This window comes from Balaenoptera borealis (genome assembly GCF_965194805.1).
Source record: "Balaenoptera borealis genome assembly, chromosome: 15".
NCBI classification, from domain to species: domain Eukaryota; kingdom Metazoa; phylum Chordata; class Mammalia; order Artiodactyla; family Balaenopteridae; genus Balaenoptera; species Balaenoptera borealis.
In genome coordinates this window covers 72,534,261-72,553,430 of record NC_138871.1, presented here as the reverse complement: position 1 = coordinate 72,553,430, position 19,170 = coordinate 72,534,261, and the positions used below count along the sequence as shown (strand labels likewise).

The following is a 19,170-nucleotide window of genomic DNA, read 5'->3' as shown; positions in this document are numbered from 1 at the left end:
TGCCAACATCAAGTCATAAATGACAACAAGTTACTTTAAAGAAAGGAAAAATCCTCTGGGTAGGCAAGAACAGCAAGTGACATGAAAGAAAAAAAAAAGATGATCATCAGACTTTTCCACAATTATTCTTTACACCTGAAGAAAATGGAATAACGTGTTAAGATACTCAAGGGAAAATGTAAGCAAAGGCTTTTATGTTCAACAAAATCGACTTTCAATTATAAAGGGCACAAACTTATCCATCGAACAAGAATTTGGAAAATACTGCTCGCTAAGCTCTTCCTGAGAAATCAGAAAATAACTGAAATAGAGAAACAGCACCATAAAGGTTGTGGTGACCATCAAACATAGTGACTTGTACAGTTAAAAATTTGAGAGCTAGGGCTTCCCTGGTGGCGCAATGGTTGAGAATCTGCCTGTCAATGCAGTGGTCACGGGTTTGAGCCCTGGTCTGGGAGGATCCCACATGCCACGGAGCAACTAGGCCCGTGAGCCACACCTACTGAGCCTGCGCGTCTGGAGCCTGTGCTCCGCAACAAGAGAGGCCGCGATAATGAGAGGCCCGCGCACCGCAATGAAGAGTGGCCCCCACTTGCCACAACTAGAGAAAGCCCTCGCACAGAAATGAAGAACCAACACAGCCATAAATAAATAAATAAATAAAGGTTAAAAAAAAAAATGCAGACTCTTAGGCCCAGTCCCAAACCAACTGATTCAGATTCTGCTTTAAAAAAAAAAAAAAATTTGAGAGCTAAAAGGGAGAGTATGATATGCAATGGCTGTATGCCCAGATGACACAGGTAGTACAACTACAGAGGAGAGACCATATGCAAAACATTTGGTTTAGCTCATAGCAGTAGTCTGATATTGTTATTTTAGGACCATTGTGTATATAATGTGGGATAGAATAAATGAATATTTATGGGATATTTTAATTCATCCCCAATTTTCTTGAGAACCAGGATTCTCAATGTCTAGAGAAAGGAGATACAGATAAAATACAGAACAGGTTAATTTTTTTTAAATGTAGTTATAAACTTGGGTTGGGAGTACTGATAGAGACTTATGAATGTATATACACACATACTATATATATACATGTATAGAACATGTATATACACACTGAAGAGACCCAGAGAAAAAAATTAACCAATCCAGTACCAATGAGCATCCCTATCACTCAGCTTGTAGTCTTAAAGTACCATTTTTCACCGAAAGAAATGAGAGCTTCTTGGAAAAATAGTCTGGAAATGAAGTGTAAAAGACAAGCCTGGGATATCTTGTTGAAACAGAAGCCTTTACTGACTACTAATGTAATTTCAAAATGATTAAGGAGACACCTGAAGAGGCCCCCCCTGTCCAAACATGGGAGAATTTGATCTTGAAAAGATAATAATTGTTTACTGGAACCCATCATAAACATATTTTTAAAAAATTGGTCACCTTCAGAGGATGATGGAATATCAATTCATTATCTTGAATATGGGAAAATAAAAGGAGAAATATCAGGCATTTTCCCTGTCTGTACTGTACCAATGGGTAATAAAACAAGATAAATCTCTTTTTACTGTTCTAATAATGAAAAAGAGATAATATCACCGTTTTGCAACCCCCAGTGGATTAATGGATTTAGGCTTTGAGCATCAGCTGCTATTAACATCATAACCAGACACTTTGTGTCTCATAACGAAAGAACTCAGCATCCTCTGTAGTCTTGCCAAGGGATTGGAGATGAGTCTGATCATTCCTCTGGATCCAGCTGCCGAACTGCAGGAAATACAGAGGACAGAGGAACATGTGGGACTGCAACATGAGTGTGCAATTAGCAAAATCCAGTCTGCAAGAAACTGCAGGTTAAATGCCCTTGGATTCTCAACAGATAAATTGTAAGGAAGGGGATGGAGAGGAAAATCCCATATTAAAAAAAGGACAGAACTAAACTAGATTATTTAGGGATGCACATTCTGGTGATTAAACAATAGAGAAATATAAAGAAGTGATAACTATAAAATTTAGGGTGGTGGTTACAGGGGGTGGGGTGGTTGGACATTGATATTAAAACGAAGCACATGGAACAGATTCTGGGAATTGCTGGCAAAGTTTTATTTCCTGGGTGGTATATTTTATGACAGAGTTTGCTTATAATGTAACTTACTAGGCTATCCATATCATAAAGTAAAATGTTGGCCTTATAATTTATTAAGCCATTTAAAAAAAAATTGAAAGAAATAATGGTTTAAAAAAAAAAATTCCCAAATTTGATGAAAAACACCTGCTTACCAATCCAAGAAAATCAACAAACCCCAAGTAAGATAAATATAAAGAGAACCACACCTAGGCACATAGCACAACTGCTGAAAATCAAAGATAAACTCTTGAAAGTAGCTGGAGGAAAAAAAGGACACGTTATATATAAAGGAATAAGAGTAAGAACAGGTGCTAACATCTCATGGGATACAGTAGAGGCCAGAAGAGAATGAACCAGTATCTTCAAAGTGCTGAAAGAAATTTAATCTCTAACAGTTATTTATACCTCTTGGACAAATCACTACTACTCTTAGATGTCCTCATATCTGAAATGAGAACGATACCTGCCACACGTTGTTAAGAGTCTCATATGAGATGTAAACTTCTCCAGAAGTTTAACTGGTTAATTTAATTTAAATGGTTAAGTATCATGATTGCATACATATAGGTACAAACTATGTACCTATATAGTCTATGTATTCAAAAGAATAGAAAAGTGGCAAACCAATATCAACCTTACTTGGTCTTGAAATAGATGTTACTGATGCCCAATTCAGCCTGTCAGCCAAGGATAAAACCTGTCTTCTAGTAGGAGGGGTGACATCTTGTTAGAAGGATATTCAGTACAAAAGATTAAATAAAATCCCACTCGATAATTAAGAACAACTCGTTATAGTATAGCTACATTATCTGAAATGCTAAAAATTCCCAAAATATCAGATATATTCATAAGAAAAAATGCATTATTCATGCCACCACTTACTTTCAAATGTATCTATAATTAAGAGTTGACTGGACTTCCCTGGTGGCGTACTGGTTAAGAATCTGCCGGCCAGCCTTTCTCACCTTCTGAGATGGCCCACACTCTGTCTGTGAAGTGTTTCTCCCAAGGCCGCTCTCACCTTCTGAGATGGCCCACGCTCTGTCTGTGGAGAGTGTTTCTCTCTAAATAAATCTACTTTAGGACTTCCCTGGTGGTGCAGTGGTTAAGAATACGCCTGCCAATGCAGGGGACATGGGTTCGATCCCTGGTCTGGGAATATTCCACATGTTGCGGAGCAACTAAGCCTGTGCGCCACAACTACTGAGCCTGCACTCTAGAGCCTGCGAGCCACAACTACTGAAGCCCACACGCTCTAGAGCCCGCGAGCCGCAACTACTGAGCCCACGTGCAGCAACTACTGAAGCCCATGCGCTCTAGTGCCCGCGTGCCACAACTACTGAACCCGCGTGCTGCAACTACTGAAGCCTGCACACCTAGAGCCCATGCTCTGCAACAAGAGAAGCCACCACAATGAGAAGCCCGCGCACCGCAACGAAGAGTAGCCCCCACTTGCCACAACTAGAGAAAGCCTGCGCACAGCAATGAAGACCCAACGCAGCCCAAAAATAAATAAGTAAATAAATTAATTAATTAATTAAATCCACTTCTTACCTAAAAAAGAAAAGAATCTGCCTGCCAATGTAGGGGACATGGGTTCAAGCCCTGGACCGGGAAGATCCCACATGCTATGGAGCAACTAAGCCCCTGCGCCACTACTGAGCCTGCGCTCTAGAGCCCGTGCGCCACAACTACTGAAGCCCGCATGCCTAGAGCCCGTGCTCCACAACAAGAGAAGCTACCGCAATAAGAAGCACAAGCACCTAAAGGAGTAGTCCCTGCTCACCACAACTAGAGAAAGCCTGCATGTAGCAACAAAGACCCAACGCAGCCAAAAATTAATTAATTAATTTTTTTAAAAAAAGAAAAATTAAAAAAAAAAGAGTTGACTATAATTTGTTGTTTAGGTAGTCTCCCCCCCCTTAAAATTATTCTAGATTAGTAAATTCTAAAAAATGACCATCTATTCAGGTTGCCATGTTAGTCCATCCTTCTATTGCCTACGTGATCGGTGAGACTGAACTTTTACGTATGATTGGCTGGATTCTGCAATGATAGTCTCCTGGTCTCTAACTGTACCCCCATGGGCTAAGATATAGGATTATATTAGCTATGGCAAGGCAATTTTGCCAAAGTAATGCCTTCATTTGATTATGCATACAAATGTAACCAAAGGTGGTTTTAAAGAAAAACTTTGTCCCATTTAAGTAAGTATATAATAAGTGTTGTTAAACTTGATGATCATCAGGATCACCTAGAGAGATTTTTCAAAATATAGATTCCTCAGCTCCATCAAAACATTAAGCTTCCGGTAGGTCTGGAGCCCAGCAATTTGTATTTTGAAGAATTTCCTCAGGTAATTCTGATGAGCAGCCAGATCTGGTCTAAAACAGACAGCAGACAAATATCACACATACACACACACTCATTCTCTCCCTCTCTCTCCCATTCTTCCTTTCTTACTAGCTTCTGAAAAGAAAGAGCTTATTCTAATGAGAAATCCCTATTACTCTTTTGCTTCTCATAATTTACACTAAAATTTGGTATGGTCAGCCTTGACACAAACTCTAAAACAATAAAACGCTAGGTTACCTGGAACATCTCACTGATTCCTTCTCCAGTTTGAGCTGAAGTTTCGAAATACAGGAACCCTTTGCTTTCAGCCCAAAGACGTCCTTCACTTTCATCAACACAGCGGTGCTTAGCACAGTCGATCTGAAATTAAAAGTTGGGGGCAGGGGGAGAGAAGATTCCAACCATGTCCCACTAGAATAGGCCCAGTAGGCCTCTGTCAATCCTTTGCTGAGGCAAAAACTCTTAAGTGAACCCCAGCACTAGCATATAAAATTATCAGGAACAAAAAAGATTAAAAAATTACTTACACTGAATGTGGACTGATTTTCTGTGGCAAAACCACAAGTGCCTGATACCAGCATTCTCCCTTGAGAACACTGCTGCTGCTCACCTCTGTGAAAGCTGGCTTCATCACACCTGCCACACCTGAGGGCCATGGTCTGCCCTTCACACCTTTCCACAGTCCACATTTCACCTAGTTGCTTCCCCTCCTCCAATCAGGTCAGAGTGTTATTATTAGGCTCCACCTCTCCTGCTCAGTCACCAATATCCTCCCCAAGTATGGCACCAGTGAAAAAAAATGGATAAAAATCCTGATATGCCAGGTTTTATTTTTTAATTGTTTTTGTTTTAGGGACCTTTGTTTTGAAAAGCTGTTGATTCCCATATTTCAGACTGCAGAATTTTTGTCTTTTTATTTATTCCCCAAAACTCAGCCACACTCTTCCCATAATGAACCTAGAAAGTTGAGCATACCATTTCCAAAGCAGTTACCTTGTTGGCACACACTGCAAATACAATATTTTCCATGTTTCCGTGAGGTCCAAGATCTTGCTTCATTTCTGCCAGCCATGCATCAAGGGCATCAAAGGAATCTTTCTGCCCAACATCATAGACCAGTATCACACCCTGTGTGTCCTTGTAAAACTCATTACGAACCTTTACATAAAAGAACAGGTGCACAAAACGTACGTATTATGATTTTATAAAAGTATATCTCGCGGTCATTGACTTAGCAAAGTGTGTTCTTTTGTGTATTCATAGTGTTTTCTAATTATACTACTGGCCTTTGGAGGGCTTTTTATAAAGTCAAAGTAACATAATAATAATAAAAAAAGTCACTTAGTATAGAAGGACTTGTGATGGAACTAATAGCCTCCTGCCCCACCCCTCCTCACCTCCAGTTCCACTCCCCAGAGGCGATCAATCTTTAATTGTTGTTAGTAAGTCTTTAAAAGAACACAAATTATATAGCATTCTTCTTCGGGAGAACTAGGAAGGTGAGTGAATAATTAAAAAGAACTTAAGGCAAAAAATGACACAAGTATCAGCAGTAGGTACAGCCATTTATATATCACATCCCAAAGCCGGCTTCCCCCAGAATGCTAGGCAGAACCTCCCTATGACTCTTGGGTCTCTATACCAACTCTAGAACTCCAAACTCTGAGTGTCTGTGTGATGCAGTGGAAAAGAGCATGGGCTCTGGAGTCAGATCTGAGTTCACACTTACTTACTAGTTGTGTGATCTTGGGCAAGTCACATAACCTCTCTGCATCTCAGTTTCCTCATCTGTAAAATGGGGATAACACTACTTACTTCACAGGGTTATTATGAGGATTAAATGAGATAATGAAGGCAGAGCACCTAAATAGTGCCTGGAAAACAATGTGTATCAGCACCTTCTCCCTTCATTCTGACTGTCCTCCTTTGATGTTCTTATTAAAAAGGGCAACTGAGGACTTCCCTGGTGGTGCAGTGGTTAAGAATCCGCCTGCCAATGCAGGGGACATGGGTTCGAGCCCTGGTCCGGGAAGATCCCACATGCCGCGGAGCAACTAAGCCCGTGTGCCACAACTACTGAGCCTGTGTTTCTAGAGCCCGCATGCCACAACTGAAGTGCGCATGCCTAGAGCCTGTACTCCGCAACAAGAGAAGTCACCGCAGTGAGAAGCTCGCGCACAGCAACAAAGAGTAGTCCCCGCTCACCGCAACTAGAGAAAGCCCACGTGCAGCAACAAAGACCCAACGCAGCCAAAAATAAATAAATAAATAAACAAACAAATAAATAAATGTTCCTTTAAAAAAAAAATGGCAACTGACCTCTGGGGCATATCTTCAATTCTGGGAATAGGCAGCATGGAGTACAGGGCGCAATAAAGTGGTAGAGGCGCTAACGTGACAGGTTAGGCGGATAAGGAACAACACTGACAGACTGGGGGTTTCAGGCTAAAATTCCAGTAAGAATCTTGACAGAGGCCATGTATTATACGTTCTTTTCAGAAAATTCCAGTAAGTACTCAGACTCACGCTGGATATGTAGTAAGAATGACGACATCTCTCACACATCTGGCATGAAGTGTCTATAGGTTTCTGAGCATAAAGAGGCACCGGACCAAGAATGTAAGTGCCTCTTAATTTATATGAACATAGAAAGCTATCCCCTAAAATCAAAACCAACAAAATTGGAACGAATTTAATGTGATGAAGACCAGGAAGGTGTCTTCTACCCTCAGTACTCATGGCCCTTAGCCCTCCTGCAGGAGTTACAATAGAGTTTTCCCTTCTGTCTAGAAACTCCTGCTGCCTGGGCTCCCACACACCACATTCTCCAGGTTCTTAACTGATCTCTCTTCCACTGACTCTCTTCTCTCCATTGCTCCCACTCCAGTCAGCCGCCACAATTCCAAACCCTGTCCTGGGCCCTCGTCCTTTCTCTGTTATCCTTCCTCCCAACTCAGCAAAATCAACCACTTGCGCGGTTTCATCTGTGAGAACCTCCAAGCTGAGTCCTTTCATCGGCGCTTCTAGATCCACATTTCCAATGAGTGCTAGACTTCCAGCTGAATGTCCTGTTGGAAACTCAGATTCAATCTGCACAACAGGAAACCCTCCAATTCATTCCTTCCTAAACTTTTCCTTCTCTTGAACTTCTAGTGATGAAGCAGCACAGCCCTCGCTGAGCCACTCAGGTTGAAAGCCTGGTGTTAGCCTCTGCTGCTCTTCTGTCCCTTTGCCCAGCAGATTCAAACAGTTCTGTAGAAGCCACCTCTGCCATACTTCTTGCACTGTCACTTCCTTTCCATTTTCATTGCCAACATTATCTCTTGACTGCATGACTGCAAGAGTCTTCTAAGCAATCTCCCTAGCAACGTTATATATTGTGCATATGTATCTTTTTAAAGCCCTGGCTCAAAAATTCTTTAGTGTTTCCCTACTGCCCACCCTCCAAAGTTCAAACTCTTTTAACTGATATTAACAGTGTCTGATCAGTCCTCCACCAACTTCCCAGCTTTATCCCCCTCCTGTTCCCTGTACTTCAAACTGGATAATCTCTCATTCCCCAAACCTGTCCTATGCCTTCTTAACTCCACCTGGAAATGGATACCTCTTCATCTTTCATTTTCTAAGATCTAGCTATAATGCTGTATCTTTCATGTAGCTTCTTCTTCTCCCTTTCTCACCGCCTAATCCCCTCCACCTGCAAAACAGAATGCAATCTCTATGTCCCCTGGAATACCACAGCATTCTGTACTTCTAATAGCACTCATGTCACTTCCTGTCTAGTTTCATAGTTAGTAGCATATCCAGCTGTCTTCCCCACTAGACTGTAAGCGACATGAAGGAACATATCATCTTTGTGTCACCCCCTGGGCCTAGCAGGTATAAGTATTTGTATAATCAAATGGCTGAATGTGCTATAGTAGAGAACAAAAGTAGAGGCCAAAAGGGAAAAGAAAGAATTCCAAAATCAGATCATGCTGTTCAGAGGGAGATTTGTGTGTAAAAAGAGAATTAAATGAGCTCAATGGATTTCTCTTTCAAGGGACTCAAGTTCAAGTCTGGGTTCAGCAACTAGCTGTCATCTTGAGTAAGTGACTTTATTACCTCAAGCCTTAGTTTCTGTAAAATGGAAAGGTCAAAGTTGATGCCTCAGTGGTCCCTAGAGTTCCATTATTCTTACCTCCCCAAACAGCTTTCTACTGTAGTCCTGGCAGACCTGCTGCATCCAAAGTTTAATTAAATAGGATGCTAAGGGAACTGGAATTATTTAATTTTAAAGCAGAGATGGCAAACTTTCTAGCTTGTAGGTTAGAGAAAGCTGTTAGTTTAATATCCCTCAGGCCTCAGAAAGTTTTAATAGACCCACTAACTCATCCCAATAAACCCCAGAATTCAGCTGTGTGCACCAGTGGAAGCAAGACTCGTGGTAAAATACAGGCCACCATTCTCTTGGGAGTCCCCTCTCTGACACTTTCCTCCGAGATTGCTATCTGACACACTAAGCAGACTGTCTTTTCTCAGCAGATCCTTTGGGCAAAACTGTCAAATGGACTGGTGACAATGGAAGCTTCAATGGAGGACAGACACTAAGGATTTGAGGAAGCCAGGGACCTTGAGAATGACTGTGGATGCTTCACTAGGTGTGTGCTGGTCAAAGGTGTACTTTGGTCAGTTTAGGGCTTAGAAAGAAGATGATGGCTTTGGTCTCGTCAAATAGGAGGGTTTGAGCTACAGACAGCAAATACTTGACCAAAAAGGAGAGATCAAGGCTATTCTGGAGAAAAGGTACTTCAGAAGTGGTGATTTCAAGGTGCTTCTATTAATTATACTTCTGTTTTTGTGAGCTGCTAAAAAATAGCTATTGCAATTTTGGGTTGCATTAATAAGAGTCTAGTCTTCTAATGATAGAAGTAACAGAACACTCAGTCTTTTTCACTAGTTAGACAATATCTGGAATGTTGTGTTCAGTTCTCAGCTCCCTATCAGCTACCTAGAGGTTAGCCACAAAGGATGCTGATTGGTCTAGCTGTGGCAGGAATAAAAAATGTTTACTTGGAAAGGTGCAGATTAACAAATATTAGGAAGGTTCTCTTGTAGAAGCACAGACTCAGGCTATGTTGCTTCAAAAACAAGGCCAGAATCAGTAGCAAATTCAAAGGAAGGCAGCCTTCATAACAGAGGAGTTGTTAATGTAGAGTTTTTAACTCTGTAAAGGATTAACTCATGAAGTAGTGAGACCCTATCATTAGAGATACTCATTCCAAACTCTTAACAGTCTGCACCACTCAAAACTGTCCCGTGTATAAAATTGTCCCTGGATTCCCACCAACCTACATAACTCTTACTTCTCCATCAAGACTCAGTTTAAATGTTGCTTCCTTCAACAGGATTTCCTGACCTTCCAGATAAGCTAGGTGTGGGTATTAAATGCTCCCAAGCATTCTGTCCTTTGTTTACCATGTGTCTTCTCTGACATAATTATGTGTCATGAAAACTGGGGCTGTTTATTTTCAGTGTGCAGCATAGAAACTGGCATACTGTTATCTGGTGAATGAATGATGGCCATCAATCAGGAATGCTACAGAAAGAAATCCTACAATGACAGAAGTCTGGACCACATAATTCTCAGGCGTCTTCTAACTTTCCACTTACATGACTTTGGTGTAATCTAAGATTTATGTTAGCATTTCTGGTAGTTAGAATCTATGTCAAACTTTGGTCACCTAGAGCCTCCATTCCTTTTTCACTGACAATATTCTATACTTGTAAAATTGATTTAATCCACTGTAAGGCTTCACGTTTGAAAGGAATTCATTTAACCTAAATATTTGGGTATATTCACAAGATGGAAGATTATATAGCCATTAAAAGTTACGTTTCCTGTGGGAAGATGGAGTACATGTGCTTTTCCCTACGCTTTCCGCTGAGTACAAGTAAAAATCCTGGACGCTATATATAAAACATACAGAGACTTCCCTGGCAGTCCAGTGGTTAAGACTCCACGCTTCCACTGAAGGGGGCACGGGTTCAATCCCTGGTCGGGGAACTAAGATCCCACATGCCACATGGCACGGCCAAAAGAAACCAAAGAAAAAAACCAAAAAACAAAACAAACAAAAAGAAGATTCTGGAAGGTGGGAAGAAGAAGGCAGACAAGCTGGGTACCTCGGGACCTGAGGAATGACACAGCAGTGAGTTCCCTGGGTTTTCTTTTGCCTCATGTATCTAAAACTTAGAGCTGCAGAAGTATAACCTGGAAATGCCAATGGGTCCAGACCAATAAAAGCCTAACAAAAGCCTGCTCTCTTTAGTGAAGGACCAGGAAAGATGATAGCCACTCTACTTCAGCCTGACACCTCAGAAAAACTCTGTCTCACCACTCCCACCCACTCAAGCAAAGGCTGAGTGGAAATTTTAGAAAAATAAATTACTGAAAAATAGAATGAATGACATGAAAAGCCTAGTATGATAGTTGGGCTCAAGAGCAGAATGGATGAGACAGTGGAAAGAAACAGTGAAATGGAAGGCAAAACAATAATGACCTAATCTGAACAACAGAGAGAAAATAAACTAAAAAAAGGAAAGAAAAGAAAAGGAAAAAAAAGAAAGAAAGAAAAAGAAAAAAAAGAGAGCCTCAGGGACCTGTGAGACTATAATAAGATCAGAGTCCTGGAAGGAGAGGAGAAACATGGTGGGGCTGAAAAAGTACTTAAAGAAACAATGTAGGAAAACTTCCCAAATTTGGCAGGAGACATAAACCTACAGATTCAAGAAGCTGAGAAAACCCCAAACAGGAAAAACTCAAAGAAATCCATGCCAAAATACATCATAATTAAACCTGTAAAAATTAAAGACAAAGGGAAAATATCATGAAAGCAGTCAGAGAAAAAATGACGCCTCTCTGAACCTAAATAAGTTAACCTTCCCAATAAATATCCCATTCCTCAGAAACCCCACTTCTTCCCTGAGAGCGGTGAAATTATAGGGGATTAAGAGGCTCAGTGAGTACAAGAGCTGGCCTCAAAACCACAAATGATAAGGAAATCTAAGTAGAGAAGAGGAATATTATCATAAGAGGAGAAATGATTCTCATATAACATGAAATAATTTTGCACGGTGCTCAAGAGAAATTAGAGAAAACAGCAAAGTAGGAAGTTTTCTGTGATATGTACTATTTTCCCATGAAATACAATGTTTAAAAAACTGCTCTTTCTTAAATGCAGAGTTGAAACAATTTTACGGCAGAAATTTCTAAGTTTAAGATGAAATGGACCTGATCTCATATAAAAAATTATTGACAATGTTAAAAAAAAAAATGGGGGAAAAAAACATTTCAAATGACAGCAGATTTTTCATCAGAAACCATGAGGCCAGAGGAAAGAAGCACACTATTTTTCAAGTGTTGAAAAAAAAGAAAAATTGTAACCGAGCTGGACCCTATGGGGACTTTTCAGGACAGACCCCTCCCCCATATCCTCTGCTATACCTCCTCTCTGAAGTACCTAGATAATAGTATCTGATGCACACTTCCTGAGTTGTTTTACAGATGCTAAAACCACCAATGGAAGAAATTAATTACTTGGTGATCATGAGCACGAAGCCCCCCAGACCTACTGGCGCCTAAGGATTGATAATGTTAATTCCTATTATTCTGCCCTGTTATCCCACCATCAACCAATCAGAGATTTGTGCACAAGCTGATCACATACCCTGTGGGGGGGGTTGGAGGGGGGCGCCCTTGCTTTTAAAAATGCTTTGCTGAAACCCTTCAGGGAGTTCGGGGTTTTTTTTTTCCAGCATTAGCTGTCCGGGACTACTTGCTTGGCGCCCTGCAATAACTGCTGCACTTTCCTTCACCACAACCTATTGTCAGTAGAATTGGATTTACTGCGCACAGGCGAGTGGACCCAAGTTTGGTTTGGTAACAATATCAAACCAGAATCCCATAACCTGCAAAAAAAAAAATTCTCCAGGACCAAAGGAGAAACCAGAACATTCTTAATCAAGGAAAACTAAGAGAACCTGTTGCCAGCAGACCTACACTAAAAGAATGGCTAAAGGAGTCCTCCACACAGAAAGGAAATGATAAAAGAAGGAACCCTGGAATATAAAAAAGGATGAAAGAACAGAATAAGTAAAAATACAGGTGAATACAATATGCTTTCCTTCTCTCTTAAGTTTTCTAAATTATGTTTGACAGTTAAGCAAAAATTAAACACTGTTGTGCTTCTAATATACTTAGAGAAAATATTAAAGACAATTATATTATAAATGGGAGAGGATAAAGGGGCGTAAAAGAAGGAAAAGTTTCTACACTCCACTCAAATTGTTAAAGTAACAACACCAGTAGCCTGTGATAACTTATATAGTATAACAACTAGAGTATCCACTAATAAAGCTATGCAGAACAATTTACTCAAAAACACTATAGAGGGGCTTCCCTGGTAGCACAGTGGTTAAGAATCCACCTGCCAATGCAGGGGACACGGGTTCAATCCCTCGTCCAGGAAGGTCCCACATGCCGCGGAGCAACTAAGCCCACGAGCCGCAACTACTGAAGCCCGTGTGCCTAGAGCCCGTGCTCTGCAACAAGAGAAGCCACCGCAATGAGAAGCCCACACACCGCAATGAAGAGTAGCCCCCACTCACCACAACTAGAGAAAGCCCGCGCACAGCAACGAAGACCCAACGCAGCCAAAAATAAAATAAATAAATTTATTAAAAAAATACTATTGACAAATCAAAATGGAATTCAAAAAGTGTTCAAGTAACCCACAGGAAGGCAGGAAAAAGAAAACAGAAGTGAAAAATGGAAAACAAGGGCTTCCCTGGTGGCACAGTGGTTAAGAATCCACCTGCCAATGCAGGGGACGGGTTTGAGGCCTGGTCCGGGAAGATCCCACATGCCACAGAGCAACTAAGCCCGTGCACCACAACTACTGAGCCTGCGCTCTAGAGCCCACAAGCCACAACTACTGAGCCCACGTGCCACAACAACTGAAGCCCGCGTGTCTAGAGCCCATGCTCCACAACAAGAGAAGCCACCACAATGAGAAGCCCGTGCACCGCAACGAAGAGTAGCCCCCGCTCACCACAACTAGAGAAAGCCCACGGGCAGCAACGAAAACCCAAAGCAGCCAAAAATAAATAAATTAATTAAAAAAAAAAAAGGAAAACAAACAAACAAAAATAATAAACTTAAACGCTAACACATCAATAACTACGTAAGAATAGGTGGTCTAAGGACAGAAATTGGCATAATACATTAAAAAACATGACTGAACTATGTATTGTCTTATCGCTTCAAATATAATGATATAAGCAGGCTGAAAGTGCAAGGATAGAAAAAGATGTATCATGCAAATATTAATCAAAGGAAAGCAGAAATGTCTATATTAATATCAGATAAAATAGACATTAGAAAGAAAATTACCAGAGACACAGGGGGGACAGGATATAATAATAAAATTATATAATGAAGGCATAGCAATCCTAAATGTATATGCACCAAACAAGAGAGCTGCAAAATATGTGAAGCAAAAATCAGTAGAACTGAAAGGAGAAACAGTCAAATCCACAATTAATGTTGGAAACTTCAAAACCCCTCTTTTAGCAACTGACAGAACTAAACAGAAAATCAGCAAGGATATAAAAGAACTCAACAACACCACTGACCAACAGGCTCTAATAAATATTTATAGAACACTTTATCCAACAGTAGCAGAATATACATTCTTTTCAAGCACCCATGTAACATATACCAAGATAGACCACGTCCTGGGCCATGAAAAAGAAACCTCAACAAATTTTTAAAAATTGAAATCATATAGGGTGTTCTCTGATCACAATGAAATCAAACTAGAAATCAATAACAGAAAGATAACAGGAAAATTTCTAACACTTGGAAACTAAACAACACACTTCTAAATAATCCACAGGTCAAACAGAAAATCTCAAGGGAAATTTTTAAAAAAGGCTGAATGAATGAGATGAAAATGAAAATACAACATATCAAAATTTGTGGTATACAGCTACGCAGTACTGAGAGGGGAATTTATAATACTAAATGCATACATTAGAAAAGAAAGTCTCAAATCAATAATCTAAGCTCCCACCTCAAGAACCTAGAACAAGAAGAGTAGAATAAACCCAAAGCAAGCAGAAGGGAGGAAATAAATGAAAAACCCAAGGAAGGAAAAACAAAAGATAAAGGCCATGAGATTGATTTTGAGACTACTTAGGACTGATAAGCAGATGAAAGTAAACCAAGTGAGGCTGCTTTAGCTTCTTCTGGGGAGAGAGCACACATGACTGAGGCGTGCACTGGAAAATCACTCTAGAACACTGCTACAAAGGGTTCATTTCTGAATTCCTAAGTCCCTGTATGTATGTAATTATCTTTTGACATTCTGGGCTAAGGCACAAAGTAAAAAGCAACAGTCCTTTGAAGGTTAAAATGTCTTATCTAAGTGTTTGAAACATTAGCAATAAAATTTCCTACCACTATTTAAGGGGATAGCACAAAAGACCAACAGATATCCATTAAGTTAAAGCTCTGAAGGGAAGCCACAAACACCAGCTAAATTTACCTATTTTTACACATGACTTGAATATTGGTTGTTCGGTAATTCGGGATCTTTCCTTCAACCCACTGACAATACTGGATATAGGTTTTCTCAAAAAGTCTTTCTTACCTCGTAGAAGAAGGGATGTCCAGCCATATCGAAGATGTTAACTTTGATTTCTCTGTCTCTGACTTGTACCCTGAAATGTTCAAATGCAAACAATCCCAAAGAAGGTCATGGCTTCTGTATTCATATTAGTATCATTTATGTCACTTATGAATTTCAAAAGGTTATGTGTATGAAATTTAAAAGAGGTACTTTCTTAGTGCCTCTTCTTGATTCCAGATAATCTTTACAACAGGAGCCAGCAACCTGACGGTGGCTCCTGTTTTAAGAACCCTGAACTCATTTAGCCTCACCTTACCTCGACACTTCAGTCCACACCCCGTAACAAACAAATAGTAGCTATTACTGTGGTGCTAAAAAAAAAAGGGGATTTGGGACAGTAGGAGCAAGATGAAGGAAAACAAAATGTTTTACTTCACTTAGTAAGACACTGTAATTACTATTGGTTATGCTTGGTTACCATGCGGTACAATAAATAGTACAAAATAAATAGTATAAAGATGTATATTATTAATGTCGATTGTTTAATTTTCCTATGCCCTTCATTTGAGCAAGAACAATAGTCAATTTGTTTTCAGAAATTTGGAAATACAGAAGAGAACAAAAAGGGAAATGTTAAAGGGAAAAACCACTCATGTTAGAATTAACTACTGTTAACATCACAGTATACTTGCTTCCAGTCCGTTTATTTTTTTAAAGAAAAATCACTATTACTGTTTCTATAGCAAAGGCGGCGGGCTGGGGACGGCTGACGGAGTAATGCGGCAGGCCGCGGGACCCTTGAAGGACTGTGCGTGACTGCAGGCAGCCTCCTTTGGGAGGCTGTTTCCATTCTTTTTTCACCTCGGTCCCCAGCCCGGGACTCTGGGCCTCTGTTTTCTTATCTGGAAAGAAGGGTGTGGAGTCGTCTCCCCACCCACACTCAGTGGTGTTAGGGCAAACCGAGGGCAAGGTGTCCGGCAAAGGTGTTGACCTGGCATGCGGTCCCTGTGGCTCCTGTGTGGTCCCATTTCTGCCCTCTGAAGCAGCAGGGCCCACGCACCAGATGTTACAGAACCTCCCTATCTTGGCTGCCCATCTCTGCAAATATGTGACCAGACTAGAACGGTCAACCCCAGGAGAGGCTGGACAGAGAAGGCACTGCCCTGCCTTTGAAAAACCTGGAACAACTGGGGGAGATGCAGCTGTGTAGGTAAAGAATACCTGGATGGCAGAGGAGACATGGTTCTGTAGATAAACCCCACACTCACATCTGCATCCAACCAGGAGAGCAGAGGAGAGACTGGTCTCCACCGTGGGGCCAAGGGCTGCCACATTCCCTCCTCCTTCTTTTGAACAGCTTTACTGAAGTATAATTGATGTACAGTAAGCTGCACATGTTTAAAGTATACAATTTGATGAGTTTGACATATGTCTACGCCTGTGAAGCCATCACCACAGTCAAGACAATGAACATATTCATCACTCATTTCCTTGGGTCCCTTTGAAACTCCTCCTTCCTGCCCTTCCTGCCCTACTTAGCCAACCACTGATCTGCTATCAGTCACTATTAGATCACTTTACTTTTTCTAGAATTGGATATATGTGGAATCATGCCATGTGTTCACTTTTTTGTCTACCTTCTTTTACTCAACATTATTATTTTAGGGTTTATCTATGTTGTTGCATATATGAATAGTTTGTTCCTTTTTGTTGCTGAGTAGTATTCCATCATATGAATATGCCACAGTTTGTTTATGTTAATCTGTTGATGGACATTTGAGTTGTTTCTAATTTGGCGCTACTAGAAATATAGCTTCTATGAATGTTCACATACAAAAAAAAAAAAAAAGAAAAATCACTATTGGAAAATGAATGAATGAAACATCATAAATAATTCAAACACTAAAGAAAAGTAGAAAGATGAAAGTTTAAAAGTTATCCCAAATCCTACCACCCAGAAGAAAAACCTTCATTAATACAGATGAACATTACTGTAGACTTCTTTCTGTACATAGATAAGACTGATAGACATAAATATTTTTATAAAACTGGGATTATATTAATTTAAAAGCATCAAATTTACATTTCACTGAATTTATTAACAAAAGAAAAAAAAAGAAACTGATGTAAACTGGGAGGAATTATTGAGCTTTAAATATAAATGCTCTTTACCACAGAAACAGTATTTCCTAAAAAAGATTCCTGTAAGGTTAAAAATGGAGATTATTAGCAATAAATTAACAGATTCAAGTTATGTTTTTTTAAGTAACATGTTTCAGCTTAGACAACATTGATAAGAGTCCCTCCCATGGACCACAAGGACAGCAGCACCTGCTCCCATTGTTTCTATACTACCTCCTGGTTTATTTATGATTATTGTTCCCTGTCCAAGTTTATAACATCCACTCTCTATTACCTTTTTTTCACTTTTTTTCCACTTTCTTTTCTGAGTCCATAATTCCTACAGTTGTTTTATATTACTTGTATATTTCAATCAAACTAACCACTAATCATCTTATCATGATTTCTTCATTCCTGAATTCTCTGCCATATTTCATCAATTCTAAGATGCACATTTGTTTTCATTTTAACATCTGTGAAATCAGGATCCATCTTACAAAAGAGAGTGTGAGAACAGCAAAACAAAACAAAATAATAACAGAGTTTGACAGCATCTGCATTAGATCTCGTGTAACAATTTATATTAGAAAGTTTTGCCAGATAGTAGCTGAGAAGGGATGGAACTGAAGTTTATAAAATCAGGAAGTAACACAAATGTGTTCACAAATTGAAACTCAAAAGAGGTCAATTTAATTCAGAAGTCTGACAGAGGAAATTACCTTAAGAAAAATGGTAATTCATTACCTCAAGCCAATGCTATCCTAAATTGTGGCCTGAAGACCACCTGCATCATTATATGGAAAGATGGGGAGGGTGTTTAAAATGTAGTCCTGTGCCCCACCTCAGATCCAGTGAATCCGAATCTTAGTGGGTGGGTCTTAGGAATATTCATTTTCACAAACTCTACAACTAATTCTTAAGCATACTGAAATCTGAAGGATGGAGTGGGAATCTATTTTTGTTTTGTTTTGTTTTTTAACATCTTTATTGGAGTATAATTGCTTTACAATGGTGTGTTAGTTTCTGCTTTATAACAAAGTGAATCAGCTATACATATACAAATCTATTGTTTTGACTGCCCAAAAGAGTACCCTCCTTCTCCCAACTGTGATTTAAATGGGTTCTTCCATCTTCTTTTTTGATGCCACTCTGCTGGCCACAGCTAACTGAGCTGGGGAAAGGCACCTATCTCCACCTGGACAATCAAAACCTTCCCTGGTATTTTTTAAATTTGTGATTAGTTTTGGTAAACTTGAGAGCTACCAGCAGCTGTGGAGAAGGAGCCAAAAGGTAAGAGAGAGACACGTCATGAAAGGACCAGGTTATATTCTCTCCCTGGTTCCAGCGATCTCTGAGGCCCAGCTACATCATTATAATTGGATTATGTGAATTGATTTTTTTTGGCTTGAGTTGGGTTTCTGTCAATCATATCCTCCTCCTCACTATAAGACAAAAAAAAAAAAAAAATCAACCAGAAACAATACAGTCAGCCTTACGGAAGGCTCTGTATCCATGGATTCAACTAAACTTGGATCAAAAATATTCAGAAAAAAAATTCCAGAAAGTTCTAAAAAGCAAAACTTGAAATTGCCGTAAGGTGGCAACTATATATTTACATAGCATTAACATTGTATTTAAAACTATTTATTGATATATTGTATTAGGTATTACGGAGATGATTTAAAGTATTGAGAGGATATGCACAGGTTACATGCAAATACTACACTATTTTATATAAGGGACTTGAACATCTGCAGATTTTGGTATCCACAGGGGATCCTGGAACCAACATCCCTTGGATATTGAGAGATGACTGTAGTCTGTTGAATAAACCACAGTTCTAGGGCATAACATGGTAACTCTTATTTCTTAAATGAATAAATTAGCTACTTA

General features: G+C 39.8%; 1 protein-coding gene across 7 annotated transcripts in view; it reads right to left on the bottom strand.

Annotated features, from left to right (window-relative positions):
• DNAJC27 (DnaJ heat shock protein family (Hsp40) member C27) overlaps window positions 1–19,170 on the bottom strand; it is a 54,011-nt gene that overhangs the window by 20,488 nt on the left and 14,353 nt on the right. For 5 of the 7 annotated variants that reach the window (XR_014234948.1, XR_014234949.1, XM_082357441.1 and 2 more), the window contains exons 3-5: window positions 15,178–15,247; window positions 5,477–5,641; window positions 4,721–4,843 (exon numbers count right to left, since the gene is read on the bottom strand). Coding sequence is in view for 5 of the 7 variants with exons in the window: in XM_082357441.1 (XP_082213567.1) it covers window positions 4,721–4,843; window positions 5,477–5,641; window positions 15,178–15,247 (358 nt within the window). In the remaining 2 variants the exon portion in view is untranslated. Of the gene's footprint in view, window positions 1–388; window positions 1,768–4,720; window positions 4,844–5,476; window positions 5,642–15,177; window positions 15,248–19,170 lie in introns of those variants that run through there. The other 2 variants (XM_082357440.1, XM_082357439.1) reach the window with 2 other exon arrangements.